This window comes from Prionailurus viverrinus, chromosome B4 (assembly GCF_022837055.1).
Source record: "Prionailurus viverrinus isolate Anna chromosome B4, UM_Priviv_1.0, whole genome shotgun sequence".
Classification (NCBI taxonomy): domain Eukaryota; kingdom Metazoa; phylum Chordata; class Mammalia; order Carnivora; family Felidae; genus Prionailurus; species Prionailurus viverrinus.
The window spans coordinates 100,701,062-100,716,999 of NC_062567.1; the positions used below are offsets into that span (position 1 = coordinate 100,701,062).

Sequence of the window (15,938 nt, forward strand, 5' to 3'; positions counted from 1 at the left end):
TACTATGTTTTTTTCTTTTTAAAAGAAAGGTCAGTGTCGCCTAAGATATTTGGAATATGAGTATAGTGTGCAAACCTGAAAAACAAATGAAATACTTCACTTCTTAAAATTGGATGTATATTGGATAAGACACCAATAATTTTTTTTGCTGTTTTTAATATGAACATTATTAGAGTTGTAACTGCATGGTTTGAGGTATGGAATGGAAATAATGTGAAAAATTAAAAAAATTATCATAGAAATGTCATATCTAAGTATTGGGAAGTATGGAAAAGCATTATGTGATATGGTAACACAGGTGATTTGTAGTTAAATAGGTAAGTTATACAACAGGTAATTATCTCATGGTTTTGGTGTCTGTTGTCTCATTCATGGTAGATTGTTTCCTTTCTTTTTCTTTTAAATTAATTAATTAATTAATTAATTAATGACACAGAGAGAGAGACAGACAGACAGACAGAGAATCCCAAGCAGGCTCTGCACTGTCAGTGTGGAGCCTGATGGGGGGCTTGAATTCAAGAACCGTGAGACTGTGACCTGAGCTGACATCAAGATTGACATCAGATGCTGACATCAGATGCTTAATCAACTGAGCCACCCGGGTGCCCCGACTGTTTCCTTTCTTTATGCGTTCTATAATTTTTTTATGAGTTAATCTTTGTTAATCTACCCTGCCCCTTTTAGTGTCTTTTATGACCTGGATTTTAGGACCATCGCTTTCTCCACCTCCTCCCCCTAAATGTTTCATAAAACTTTTTCCTATCACTCCAGGGGTATCGCTGGCCAGTTTTGATATTAATTTCTCAGCTTGGGTTTTCTAAGACAAAAATAATGTCAGTATAAAAGTAATGTAGATGCCTATGCCACACTGTACAGGTTGTAGATCTGGGATTTGATTTCTCAGAGGATAACTTTATTTAATCATAGGCCCCACAGAATTAGAGAAGCTTTCCTGGTATCTTCCTGTACTATGATCAGATTTCTTCTAGTCCGGGAGTTGGCAAATGACACCCTTCGGCTTTCTATGTTTTTGTAAATAAAGAGTATTGCCCATAGGTTTACACATTGTCAATGGCTGCTTTTGAGCTACAAGGGCAGAGTTGAATAGCTGTGACAGAGACAGTATGACCTGCAAAGCTGAGGCCATTTACCATTTGGCCCTTTACAGAAAAAGTTTGCTGATCTCTGCTCTAGTATAGCTCTCAGCTGAGGACCCGAGTGTCCAAATTAAAGTTCTCCCAGTTCCTCCCTTGCTTTGTGAAGGATAAGCTCTCATTTTCTTTTCCACATGAGTTAAATGTAAGGCTCAAGATTACCTGGACCCATTATCCCTCTTTCCTCTAAATTCTGGATTTTATTTCCCTCTTCTCATGTGGTACCTGAGGAGATGAGCCCTCCCCCATTGTTTTCTTCACAAGATCGGTTATACATTTAACATAATTTCAATTATGTTTTATCCATCATTTTCTAGGTTTTATTTTTAAAGGTGTGTTTTTAGATTATTTTCATTTGCCTAATTTTGGTTTGGTCTAAAGAGATATTGGAAAGATTTAGAAAAAAAGTATGAACACAATTCAGATAGTGAAAAGTAAAAGCTATGAGTATGGATCATTTAAGTCAAGTTTTGCCTTATTTGTAGGAGACTTACAGTTTACTTAGGTTTAAATAATGTCACCAGCAAGATGATGTCAATATAGCAGTGAATACATCTACAATGTGACATCAGGAAGGTTATTTGGACATGTAAAATACCTTAAATATTAAAAAATATGGTATAGGCTATTAAAGACTGTTAGGGAATGTCACATTAAAACCGTTTCAAAAGAGGATACGTCTGTTCCACTCCTGTTGAGGCAAATACAGTTGATCATTGAACAACGTGGGAGTGAGGGGCACTGATCTCCCACCCACCCACAGCCAAAAACCGCTATAATTTTTGACTCTCCCGAACACTTAGCTACTAATCACTTACTCTTACCCACAAGTCTTTCTGATAATATAAACAGTCAATAAACACACATTTTGTGTATGTATTATGTAGTATATTCTTACAATAAAATAAGCTAGAGAAAAGAATGTTAAAATCATAAAGAAAATACATTTACTACTATTCTGTATTTGTTGAAAAAATCCAAGTGTAGGTAGACGAACGCACATAGTTCAAACCTGTGTTGTTCAAGGGTCAGTTGTAAGCATTTTATTTATTTATTTGCTTATTTATCTATCTGCTTATTTGTTTATTGTTTCTGTTCCAAGCCTCTATAATGTTCTAAGCTTATTGATGTAATATATCTTTGTTTTTCATAACTTATGTCTATCATAGACCTAGAACCCAGCGTAAATGCCTTCGTACCCTGTGACAATTCTTCTCAACTGATGCTCCTTCGTCCTAGGGGTCGTGTGTCAGAAGGGAATGCTGTACCATCACTGCTCTTCCTTCTGCCGCCGCTCCTGCACAACTCTCGCTGCCCCTGAGCAGTGTAACGATGACTGTGCAGAGGGCTGCAACTGTCCTGAAGGCAAATACTATGAAGACACGCTTAGCTTTTGCGTGCCCATGTAAGTCACCGGAATGGGTGGGCAGGATCCAGTGTTTCTCTCTCCTTTTTCCCAACAGGTTAAATGGAGTTTCATGCTTGTTTCATTTCTCTCTCTCTCTTTTTTTCAAATTTGATTGACTCAGCACCATTTACTGGAAAATAAATTTTCTCCACTATTTTTTTTTTAAATTTTTTTTTCAACGTTTATTTATTTTTGGGACAGAGAGAGACAGAGCATGAACGGGGGAGGGGCAGAGAGAGAGGGAGACACAGAATCGGAAACAGGCTCCAGGCTCTGAGCCATCAGCCCAGAGCCTGACACGGGGCTCGAACTCCCGGACCGCGAGATGGTGACCTGGCTGAAGTCAGACGCTTAACCGACTGCGCCACCCAGGCGCCCCATAAATTTTCTCCACTATTGAACAGCTACTTTTCCCTAAAATAAGTGTGCGTATATGCAAAGATCTGCATGTGAGTTGTTTCATTAATGTTTCTTAATGTCTTTACCTTTACTTACTTGTTTTTTTTTAACCCTGTACATGTTTACTAGCCGCAGGAAGAGCTAAGAAATGTGATGGTTCATCCCAAAGTTTATTTCTACTTGTTTTAACCATATCAAAATTAATAACAAAGTTTGTTTCACAGTCACATGACAGTGCTTTTAGGAGCAAGATTGGACTGTCTATCAGGACTCAGAAATTCCTCCGATCTCATGTGAGATATAGGCTTTTGTCTTATAAGCTGAAATGATGTCTCAATTGTTTTTCTCTGAAGTGCATTCAGGGACATTTTTTTTTTTTTTTTTTTTTTTTGCGACAGAAACAACACAGTCTGTACTGTGACTAAGACGTTACAGAATTTGTACTATAGAAAATACAATCTGGAAGTACACAGGACTCTAGATGTAACCAGTTCCTACCATTCATATAACAGAATTGCATGCCAGCTCCTAGAATAATGTCATCTTTAGAGTATGCCTCAGAGTTACCAATTCAGAGCATAATGTCTGCTTGATTTTAGTGTTTTTTTAAAATTAATATCCTATTTTATTAACTTAACCTTTTTTTTTATTATTACAGATTTCACTGCCGGTGTCACTATAGGGGCAGCGTTTATCAACCTGGGGAACTCATCCCAACACCGTCGGGCTTATGGTAGATTTTAATGATGGGGATGTACTTGACAACATGTACTAATACAATTTTTTAATCAAAACTGTAAATTTAAATGTGACTTCTGTAATTTCAAATATACAGATAACTTTAATGTGGCCTTTTAAGCCATATATTTTTAAAATTTTTAATGTTTTATTTTTATTTTTGAGAGACAGAGAGAGAGACAGAGAGACAGAGCACAAGTGGGGGAGGGCAGAAAGTGAGGGAGACAGAAGCAGGCTCCAGGCTCTGCGCTGTCTGCACAGAGCCCGATGTGGGGCTTGAACCCATGAACCATGAGATCATGACCTGAGTCGATGTCAGACGCTTAACCAACTGAGCCCCTCAGGAACCCCTAAGCCATATATCTCTTACATTTCAGCAGGGAATGCCCAAGTCTTATGCTCATAACTGCAGAAAACAGTTACGAATTGAAGCAACATGGAAGCCCTTTAATTAATTTGGTTCTCAGATAGAAGTATGGCAAGTTGCTGAGAGGTTTCAGTTGGCCTGAACCACATCACACACTGGAGTCAGTGAACCCCCTCCTTAGTGACGTCGATCCTAGTGAGATAACACTTATTCATGGCTAACACGCTTTCCTGTTGTAACCTGTTGGTTGAAAATGAGGACACATCCATGCAGCAGTCCACACTTACTTTCATCCAACTCCTAAGCTCCCTCTTTCAGTGGCACCAGAGGAACACCTGACAGAAGATAATAGTAACAGTAATGATAATAATAATGTTACCTGGCCGTTTCCGTGCACGTTCTGCAGTCCTGGTGCCATTCTACACGTTTTATGTCTATTACTAAAACACTCATCACTGTACCCCTAAGAGATTGGCACTGTTGCTTTAGCCCCAGTGTACAGGTGAGGAAAATGAGGCACAGGCAGTTAAACAACTTGGGAACAGAGCCGATTTTCAATTCTGGGGAACCTGGTTCTGCAGTGCTTGCTCCATTGACCACTTTGCTCGGCAGCTTATTTTGTATCTATGGCAGAATGCTGTTTATGGTCAATTTACCTTTGTTGTTGTCTCCATCTCCCTTCCTACTACCCCTCGATCAAGACACAAAGGCAACCTGAGCTTGAATCTTCCTCTTCTAGGTTTTGCTACCGGCCAGTTTCCCAAACTAATTTGGGAGCCATTTTTGACTTTTTCCTCCTGCTCAACATTTCCAGCCAGTAACTGCCAACCACAGTGGACTTTTTACTTTCTGGATATGTGTGAAATTCCTTCCCTCATTCCCAACCCTACTTGCTAGCAATGTCTCTCACTGTCTCTTTTTTGGACATTTCCACCTGGTTTTCTTGCCTCTATTCTTGCCCCCTTCCACATTACCTCAGTGTTATATCTGTTTAGAATTTAAAGTAGTTGGATTTATTTCAGTAAACTTGGCAAAAGGAACTATCCCACCTCAATAAGGAAAAAAAAATCCATTAGTGTAGTGACCTCACATACCGTTCCTCTCAAAAAGCCTATGTCCCAGAGAGAGTATGATACGGAAGACCAGGATCTGTGCCCTGAGATCTGTATGTCTCAGTTCCTCTCTGTCATGCACAGTGTGAGTAAATCATAGCTCTGAGTGTCATCTCAGTGTTACATGATGCATAAGCATAGTTTTCATGTGATATGGCCATGTATGTTAGTCTGCTTCTTCATCTGGGCTCAAATATAGAACACATGATCTGGTCCAAAGCTGAAGTAAAAACTGTCTATGTTGGAGTTATTCAGAAATGATGTGTTTGTTTCCTATCTTGATTTCTTCTTTACATTGAGATATAATTAAGTGATACCTTCTTAAGGGATTTTCAAGATTAATCTTGCTTGATTTGCTTTGCCGTATGCCCTGAATTTAGATCCTAATTGGCAAGGAGAATGTGACTCCATTCTATCTTCAACATTGCTGCCAGAATGAGTTTTCTAGAATTGGAACCAACCATATTACTTCTCCACTTAAGGTCTCCGGGATAAATAAAGTCTTAGCGTCTTAATGGAGGTGGCCTTTGCCTCTTTGCCACCTACGTCTCCTGTCACTTCTTGCGTTGTACTGTGTTACACGGAACACCGTTCTACCACATGTGGCTTTGTACCACATCTCCTCTGAGTGTCATAGCCTTCCTGCTTTATCCATATCATAACCTCCAGCCATTCTTTAAAACTGTCCCGACTTTACCTTCTTTGACTGTCTTGATGTCAGTTGCCAACAGATTTTAAGACATTTTTCTGTGCTTTATTTCTGTATGTTAAACATATTTCCATGTTGCATATGTCTCACTGCATAAATTATTTATTTATATGTCTTCCTTTCTTATTAGAACATAAGCACTTGGATAAAGGCTATGACTTTCAGTTTTTGTATCCCCCATGCCCATTGCAGTGCCCCACACATACATGTTTGATAAATATTGAACTGAAATAGCTCTCTTCAGTGTTGGAGCTGAAGTTTGGATCAAGCTAAGCCAAACACTTATTTGATTGTTTTTGAAATACAGAAAAAACTGAGTTGTGGCTTCATGAATTAACTATTTGTTTGCTTCTACTAGCCAGTGTTCAAATGGGACTGTGAAATGTGATGAGCCAGCAACGCCCTCTACTGGTAAGATCTAGTAGATGTTCTCCTTAAAGAGAATGCAGCTCCAACACTGCTGCCATTTTTCTGGAAATCAAAAATCCATCACAGCCTTCCTTGCCAATGTGCATGAATATAGTCTTGGGAATATTCCTCAATATGGTGCTCCAGTGCTTCCTAACTTTTTTCACTTTCATAATTATAATAATTGTAGGACATCCTGGGGTGACCTTGCAAGGCTGCTGAGGGGCAGAGCTGATTGACCTAGGGGATGTTGTTGCCTAGATGCTGCCTACCCCAGAACCACCTCAGGTGCATGGAGGGCTTTAGGCATATGTATCCAGGTACCTGTTGAAACCCACTTGTGGAGCAGTAATTGCCAAACTAGACCAGGACTTCTCAGATTTAATGCGTACACAATCACCTGGGGACCTTGGTAAAACATTAATTCTGATCCAGCAAGTCAGGGATGATGTCTGAGACTCTACATCTCTGCTTATGACCAAGGTGATGTCATTGCCACTGGTTCTTGGACTCTAGGACTAGCAGCCATTAATGAAAAATGTCTTCTAAGATGACATCTACTTCCATCTCTATTTAGAATCCCACTTAACACTTGCTAATCATTCCTGAAAATCCTATCTATTAGGGCACCCTGTAAATTATTTATTTTCACCATAATGCCTCAAATTTTTAGTTACTGTTCAGAAATTCTAGGGAAATCATAAACAACACTACTTTCATTGCTTATAACAGATAGCGTCTAGACTGATAAAAAGGAGCTATTGTTTTGTTATTTATTTGCATGGTCTTGTATATGCTATTATAAATTAGCCTTGATTTATAGGCCCTGGATTTGCATAATGATAAGGATTCAAGCTATCTAGAAGCTATCTAGGCTTCCTTACAGGGTATGTTCAAGGACCACACATACTCAGTAACAACTGGGCCATCCTTTTCTTGTCCCATTTGCTTCAGTGTGGCTGAGAATAAAGAGGGGAAAATCCAGGTGGCCAGACTTCTCACAGAGGAATGCACAAGATTTGATCCTATTGGCCCCAAACAAGGGAGCTTGTTTAATCCCTCTGAGCCCAAAAACTTTCTGGAAGAATATGTAGCCCTTACCCTGTCTATAATTATGTTTACTTCTGCACTTCTACAGTATAGTGAGGATTGATATAAATAATGACTCAGAGGTGGAGCAAGATCTAAAAGTATTATGTGTTCATTGTAAATACACAGCTTTGTAAGAGCTTCAGTGTATTATATTACCAGTCCCTCCAAAATTGAAAATGTATGTTTGGATTAATCAAAATACCCTGTTTCTTGACCTCAGAAAATTACATAATTATTGCTTTGGGGAAGGCAGTTAAGATTTTCAAACTCAAAATAGGTTTTAAACATTTAGGAGACAAAAGAGTCTTCCTAGAAAAGGTTTGTAAGCTCCTCAAACAAACATTACAGAGTCAGAGCATCAGCTAATAATAACTGGTAAGATATTCTATGGTGAATTCTGCTTTGATGACAAATGCATGTCAATATGGTTATTTGTCTGTGGAGGAAATACAATGCTAAGGGTATTTTATCTGTGCCTTTTTCTCTAAAGTTCATGCCTGTCCCGAGGGAAAAGTGTATTTTGACTGCAGATTTCCTGACCCTGAATTGCCAGCTGGTGGTGTAAATTGTGAGACTACGTGCGCAAACCTGGCCATGAACTTCACTTGCGCCCCATCCTCACCCTGTATAAGTGGCTGTGTTTGTGCTCCAGGGTAAGTCTCTTTTTTAAAAAAAAAATAGAGCATTCAGGATTTGACAGAAAATGCAAGAGCTCTTAATAACATTATTTATAAACATAGCTAAAATTGTTGATCTGCCTGGTGGTTAACTTTGAGTTGGTAACTAGGGGACTATTGTAATTATTTTGTTATACTCATGTAATATATCACATATGTTATATTTGAAATACTACATATGACGTATAACAAATGATTCAATATGTCACACATATGTTATATATGCAATATTATTAAAGTAATACAAAGAATTGAGGAGAGGATTCATATCAGGATGGACTTGGCATTTATCTCCTGGTTTAAATGAAATTTTGGGAAAGTGATAGTGACCCAGTGTCCATTCAAAATACTTTAAGTGCATATCTTTTGTATATTCTGTGGTGCTGTTAATGTCGTTGAAGTTAAGTTATAATAGTGATGCTAATGTTTTATTTAATAGATGTTACAGAAACTGGTGTGTTGAGGCTACATAGGGCAGTGGGTAATAGTGGGAACTCTGGCTTCAAACACACCAGAGTTCAAATCCCAGCTCTGCTGACGTTGGCTGAGTGATTATTCCGCAAGTTTCTTTTAAACTGTTAGGTTTGTTAGATATGGTGTGTGTCTACTACTATCTTTGTAATTTATTTAGTGGCAGTAATACCTTGTACACAGGAAAAGCACATACAGAATCTGGCAGCTATCAGCTTCTTCATAGGCACATATAACATCTGGTCTCACTGGCCCTCCGTCTTCTGGTAGTGAATTGAGGCAGTGCATAGAGAGAGGCCACCTAAGGCAAACAGGTCACCCATTCTTCCTTGGTGAATATATTCACACAGAGGGATTCCTGAGCTCAGTTTGTGTAAACCATGAGCAAAGAAGAAAGAGGTTTTGTGGTCTGTTTCTCAAGAGAGTTGCATTTGTCTAAATGGTCCCCATCTGGAATAGGTAAAAGAGTCAAGTGACTTGGGAATGTACCAATCTCTTTAGAAAGGAAGGACATAAGAGATTGAAAGAACGACTGCCCATGCATGGGAAAATAAAGGCAGGTAAAAATCAAGTTATAGAGCAGATGAGCGAGGAAGACATTTTAGTAAAAAGGGCAAGGGAGATATAACTATTATTATGCTAAAATAATTGAAACCTACAACATTGCTTCATTTATTTGATTTGATTGTGACTCAAGGATGTATGGATGATTAGATAAAGCTGCATCCTAATTTTGTTTGCAGCTGATGCCATTATTTATTTATTGTTATCTATTTACTGTTACCTTTGACTTTTAGTTCAACAATGATTTATTTATTTACTTGTCTAACTTCATTACAAAAATTAAAGAAATTTTCTCCCACCTTGTCGTCTTATATTGAAGTAAATATAGTTGGAATTAACTGAGGCCTCTGAATGATTTGGAAATAACTTTATTACATAGAACTTTCTGTTATAAAGCTATTCATGGTAATACTATTTGGATTGTCTTCCATATGATCTTGGCTGGCTTATTTTAGGGCAATAAACCTGGTGTCACCAGTTTTCGTGGAGCTCGTCATCATGACAGCAATTTATCGAGTCTGAAAAATCCTCAGACCTCAGCTTAGAAATCACTGTGGATTAAAGAAATAGAAAGTAACAGAGTGGAAAGAGTCATACAGAAATGGGTTCAAATATTGGCTCTCCTTATTAGCTGAAGTATCTCAGGGCAAGTGACTTAACCACCTGGAATCTCAGTTTCCTCTTTTTAAAAATGTACATACAAATATCTATTTCATGGGGGTGGAGTATGTGCAGTGCACCATCATACGGTACTCATGTGTGGCACACTGTGTTGAGCTACCGTGTCGTAGGGGGGCGCTACTAAAATACATTTATACGATGACAACAGAATCTACCTTATGGGATTGTCACTAGGTTTAGGGGAGTTAGTGCTCTATTTCAAGTGGTTAGAACAGTGTCTGGGCCATAGAAAGCACTCAAAAATATTAGTTTGTGCTGTTGATTTTATTATCTTTGCAAGACATTTAATGAAGTACTTGCATTGGAAGATTCATTGCGATGAAATGAGGTAAAGGTATTTATAAATTTCTAGGTATAGGGAGTGTGGGACGTAAAAGATTGCACTAAACTAAGTCTTAAATGATGAGAAGTTTTTCAGGAGGAGCAAGGGAGGAGAAGGGTTTTCTAGGCAGAGGAGACATGGCAACGCCCAAGGAAAGTGGCTAGAAGTTTGGGAGGGTTGAGCTGAGAAAATGCAGACTGTAGGACTCTGTTGTCTGGAGGGAGAAATCTAAGTGAGATAACACAGCATTTATAGAGGTAGGTTCATTTATTCACCTTCACTCAACAACTGAGTGTCTGGTATTATGCTAGACATTGGGACGCAATCATCAAGATACTCATGGTCTTCCCCAGTGGAGCTTGAAGTCTAACGGACAACATGTACATTGAATAAGGAGTTACAGTGCTGTGCTAGAAGAGATGTGAGAGTGAAAGCAGAGAAGGAAACAAATGGCATCATTTCTATTCGAGAGAAGAGGCAAGAATTCAGGATTCCTGACTTCTGTGTTAATTTTGATAGCATTGAATTATAACATTTTATTTTATTTTTGAAAAATTATTAAAATAATTTTATTTTTGAGAGAGAGAGAGAGAGAGAGACAAAGTGTGAGTAGGAGAGGAGTAGAGAGAGAGGGAGACACAGACTCTGAAGCAGGCTCCAGGCTCTGAGCTGTCAGCATACGGCCCGATGCGGGGCTCAAACTCCTGAGTCATGAGATCATGACCTGAGCTGAAGTCGGACACTTAACCCACTGAGCCACCCCAGCGCCCCTGAATTATAACATTTTAAAGCAAATTCAGAAAAAATCTTCATATAGTTTGTCTATTTTTAGTAGCTATTTGTTTTTATTAGTTTGCCATTATTTTTTTGATAGAGAGCGTGCATGAGGGGTGGGGACAGAGGAAGAGGGAGAGGGAATCTTAAGCAGGCCCCATGCTCAGCTCTCAAGCTCACAACTGTGAGATTATGAGCTGAGCCGAAATCAAGAGTCGGATGAGCCACCCACTTGCCCCTTAAATTATTATATTATAGTTATATTATTATAATTTAAATTTTATTAGTAATATTTTATTATTGTTTATGAAATAAATTCTTGAGAAAAGATTTTAAGAATATTGAAAAATATATGTATATATTTATATTAAGGTATTGGAATATATATCATATACAATATGTATCTAATCTTCATATCAAAATATTTTGAAAATACAACAAAGTTAATTCTCATTGAGATTATAAGATTTAATTTTATATTTCATAGATACTTGAAGATACTTTTTTGTGGGATAATCTTTCAAGAAGGAAATAACACATCAAAGGAAACCAGCAATCAAAGTTTATGTAAATAACCAACAATGTGAAACACTTGATGTAATGCTTTTTATTCAAAACACATCTTAACTAAATTCTCATGCTTTTAAATTTAAGCACTTCCATAAGGAGCTTTTGATTACTCTCTCTGTCCTGCAACAGAAAATGTTATCTATCTCACAATTTACTATTTTATTGAAAAATCGTTAGACCCCACAGATTGTTTTCTTTTAAGTAGCAAATATTAATAAAAGGAGCCCTCACTTATTCTTTAAATGTTCTTTTCAGAATAGCTCACTGTCACCAGAAATTTAAGCTTCTGTTTTTGTTTTATGGTGCTAAGCAATACCAAAAAGGTTAAAATATTGCATCCAATCACTTGCCTGGCATTTTATTTACTACCATGATAGGCAAGGTACTGTGTGAAAAGAGGGAGATAAAGATTAGATCTGACCCCATCATAGGTCAGATGGAACATACCTGTGGCAGCTGTAAGGAACATAGATGGTGTTGAATATGACAAGATTGCTGATTTTTTAAAAACTGAAATTAGTAGTTTATACTAAATAGTATTTACTTCTTCACTGGGAAGAATGGCAGAGCACAAAGGAAAGTGTTATGTTCCTGAAAGCTGTCCATGCATCTGGAAAGATTGGGAGTACCTCTCGGGAGAAGTGATTGCTACACCATGTTATACCTGGTAATGAGATCCATTTATTTCACAACGTTTTTCCTAAGCAATTGTATTTGATCATTTTGTATTTACTTAATGTGACTGACTTCAGCAACAAAACAAATCAAGGTGGAGTAAATAAGATTTTAAAGGCATTCAGGAGTTGGTGGAGAGTTACTATCTATAGTGGAATCATACCATTATTTTGGGGCATATTTGTTCAACCCAGAAGAAAACTGAAATGTGAAAGTTTGGAAATTTAACTAGTAAAAATATCTCAAGTTTGTAAGAAAGTAATAAATGTTCCAAAGAGAAGATCACATTTAATGGAAATGTTTCTTTTTGGAAATAAGCCAAAACAACACCACAGAACAAAACTGAAATAGAGTTTCCTTAAAATGTGGAAACAAATTCCAAGCTCCTGAACAATGTCATGTGTAATGTATTTAAACTGATCGAAATATAGGAGATGGCATTGTGGGCTTTTTTGCTGCCATCAGGACTATATTTGATTTTTCACTCTGGCATCTCTTATCAGATGACCCAAGCACAATTTTTAGGCTTGGTTGTGGTGTCTGAGAGTATATTGAAACAAAGTGATAAATATAGGCCTAACTTGTCAGTGTAATAAATGTTATTGAGCCAACTGGCAATATTTCTAAGGGCCATGGGCTCAGTGAATGTTCTTGAATACAAACCTTACAGTGTTTATACTGCTTGAAAACCACTAATTAGAGCCAAATGTCTTAGAAAGATAACTGGCATTCTTTTTTGATAGTGTTTGTCGACGAGGAATGTTCAATTGCACATATTATCCATGCCCAGCCGTGTGCACAATATATGGGGACCGGCATTATCATTCTTTTGATGGACTGGAATATGACTATATCAGTGATTGCCAAGTATTTTTGATAAAGGTATGTCACAACTATGTACTTTTATTTGCACTTGTGTGAAGACTTAATGTGAAAAACAAGTGTGCTGCTACATGCTATATCAAATCCAAATGTCATTTAAAAAACCTATAAAAGTTATAGCAATTTTAAACATTCCCTTGACTCATTCTTAAGGTTTATTCTTTATAGGTGATGGGCTAATTCTTAAACTTTCTGTGCTTCTGTTTTGTCATTTGTAAAATGGAGATAATAATTGTAGCTGTCTCCTGGGAGTAATTCTTAGGATTAAATAAGATAAATGTATGTAAATCTCTTAGATAATGTTTGATATATAGTAAGTGTTCAATAAATGTCAGCCATATTTATTTTTATTGGCTTAGTTTGGTGAATACAAATATAAGACATCAAACCAGCATTGAATAATATATATTGTTTATGGTTATAGCAATAAAGAGACATTACTCTTAATTCTAGACATGTTATCTTGATGCTATCCTGCAGTTAACCCTGGGCTTTGTATATCTGATAAAATCCTTAAAATTTCTCATGTTTAGTGCGCTTAGATTTTCCTTATACCTGAATTTTATTTAAACATCATTGATTCCAGAATTGAATTTCTAAATCTAAAACGTAAGTTTTAGAAAGAAGTTTTACAAGAATAAAGAAAATAACATCTTTTCTTCCAGCAAGGTAACTTGTGATTATCTTGAATGCATGTTTTTTTTCCCCCGAGTAAGGCTTTTATGTTATTAGAGGTTTGTGTGTGATCCTGTTCTTTTAAGCATATTTCAACAAAGTAGACACATTCCTATTTTATATTAGTTCTATTAAATAGAAAACGAACAGTAAAATCGAAAGTGTTCCAAACTTAAACAACTCCTGCTTATGCTTTAAACCATTAAATTTCCCATTTGGGAAATATTCTCAGTCAGCCTCCATTATGAGCAGCTTTAAGTTTCTTAAAGAATAGATCCAAATTTGTCCAGGAAAATTCTAAAGTTGAGAAGATTGGGATCATGCCTTACATTTGTTTTTTCCTCCCCAAGTCATTTTGCAAAATAATGGGCCTTTGGTGAACTATTACTAACTACTTATTTGAGCTGTATGCTCTGCCTGGCTTTTTCTTAACCTCTCATTTGTCTTCACGGTAGAGAAATCATACTGTTTACTCGTCTTTTTAAAATAATGATTGTGCAGAAAGCATTTCAAGTAGAATATTTGTCTCAACTCTGGTTCCTGGTGAAATGAAAGTATGTCCTTATGTTTGATGCTGAATGACTAGAGCAGCCTTTTTTTTTCTTTTCTTTTCTTTTTTTCTTTTTTTTTTCCTTTTACTGACACTGCACTATAACAGCATTCCATTTTTCAGGCAAGAGCCATTAAAGTTTGGCTTTTAGACTTTTAAAACCTGATTTCCTATCATCACTTTAATTTGCTACTATATCTTTCTGTTAAAAATCAATACCTCATGTTCAGTTTCAAATTTTAATAAGATGTGTCTGCTTCTATATAAGAAGATATGTCATAGGAGACATGCCTCTAATCTTTTAGTAAGCAATGAAATTTAGGTCCCTAATTTAATATCTGGATTAAGATCTGTCCTTAGGGTTCATGTAGTAAGATTAAGATATGAAGAATATTAAAAGTCTAAATTTCTAAGTTCTAGAATTATATGTGTCTGGTTTTCTGCCAAAGCAGAAGTATTCTTTCTTTTTTTTACACCGACAATGTTTTTTTTAAAAAGAAAGTGTTTATAAAGAATAGACTTCAGAATGTGACTTTTACTGTATTTAATTTGGTAATTAAAGAGAATAAAAACTGGGCGCCTGGGTGGCTCAGTCAGTTAAGCCTCTGACTCTTGATTTTGGCTCAGGTGATGACCTCATGGTTCATGAGTTTGAACCCAGCATTGGAGTCTGCTTGGGGTTCCCTCCCTGTCTCCCTATCTCTCTCCCCTCCCCCACTAATACTCTCTCTGTCTCTCTCAAAATAAATAAATAAACCCTAAAAAAAAAGAATAAAAACTTACTATTAATAACTAATTAGAGTTATACTAGTGAATTATTCACTATATTGTAATGGACATTTTTATAAAAATTAATAAATATCATTGTGATATTTTATCCATAAGATTGATCTTCATTATTTTTTTCTTTTCTAAAATATATTTTTAAAATTTATTTCTTTATTTTGAGAGAGAGAGATGGGAGGAGGGGCAGAGAGAGAGAGAATTCCAAATCCCAAATCCCAAGCAGGCTTCTCTCTGTCAGTGCAGAGCCCAACATGGGGCTTGAACTCACAAACTGTGAGATCATGACCTGAAATGAGATTCAGAGTCAGATGCTTAACTGACAGAGCCACCCAGGTACCCTAGATTGATCTTCATTATTAACCTTAGATATTAAGGTTCAATATTTACTTTGCATTGTAATAGTTTACCTACTTAGATAAACCATCCTGTATATTAAAACCTTCTAAAATATTCAGTAGCTCTTAATAGCATAAGCTTTCCAGTAATTATCTTTTATTTCTCTTTTTCTTTCTCTTTCTTTCTTTCTTTCTTTCTTTCTTTCTTTCTTTCTCTTTCTTTCTCTTTCTTTCTTTCTTTCTTTCTTTCTTTCATATTTAAATTTACACTCTATGCCTCTATGTTAGGAGCTCTAAGGGTACAATTGTTAAGACATTAGCTTTACCCTCAATTGTTTTATGTTTGGAGAAGTCATTAATAAACAAGAAACTAGAAGGCTGGGATAAATTAAAGCTCTCTTGTTGGAATGTAACTGATTTTGACTGGAGAAACAGCAAGTAGGAAAGTTTCATGGAGGAGGAGGAACTGATACTACATTACAACTCATTTATTTTTCAGGGTATTGTCAGGTAGATTTCCTCAGTAATGAAGCACCTCAGGGTGGTTTTCTTTTCATGGCATTCTGGTTAGGTGCCTGCTATTTCAGGG

At 36.7% G+C, this 15,938-nt stretch overlaps 1 protein-coding gene across 3 annotated transcripts in view; it reads left to right on the top strand.

Moving 5' to 3' along the window:
- OTOGL (otogelin like) overlaps positions 1 to 15,938 on the top strand; it is a 140,529-nt gene that overhangs the window by 44,647 nt on the left and 79,944 nt on the right. For all 3 annotated transcript variants that reach the window (XM_047866501.1, XM_047866502.1, XM_047866503.1), the window contains exons 20-25: positions 2,394 to 2,559; positions 3,620 to 3,694; positions 6,246 to 6,298; positions 7,878 to 8,040; positions 12,006 to 12,113; positions 12,865 to 13,003. In XM_047866501.1, coding sequence (XP_047722457.1) covers positions 2,394 to 2,559; positions 3,620 to 3,694; positions 6,246 to 6,298; positions 7,878 to 8,040; positions 12,006 to 12,113; positions 12,865 to 13,003 — 704 coding nt within the window. The remainder of the gene's footprint in view (positions 1 to 2,393; positions 2,560 to 3,619; positions 3,695 to 6,245; positions 6,299 to 7,877; positions 8,041 to 12,005; positions 12,114 to 12,864; positions 13,004 to 15,938) is intronic.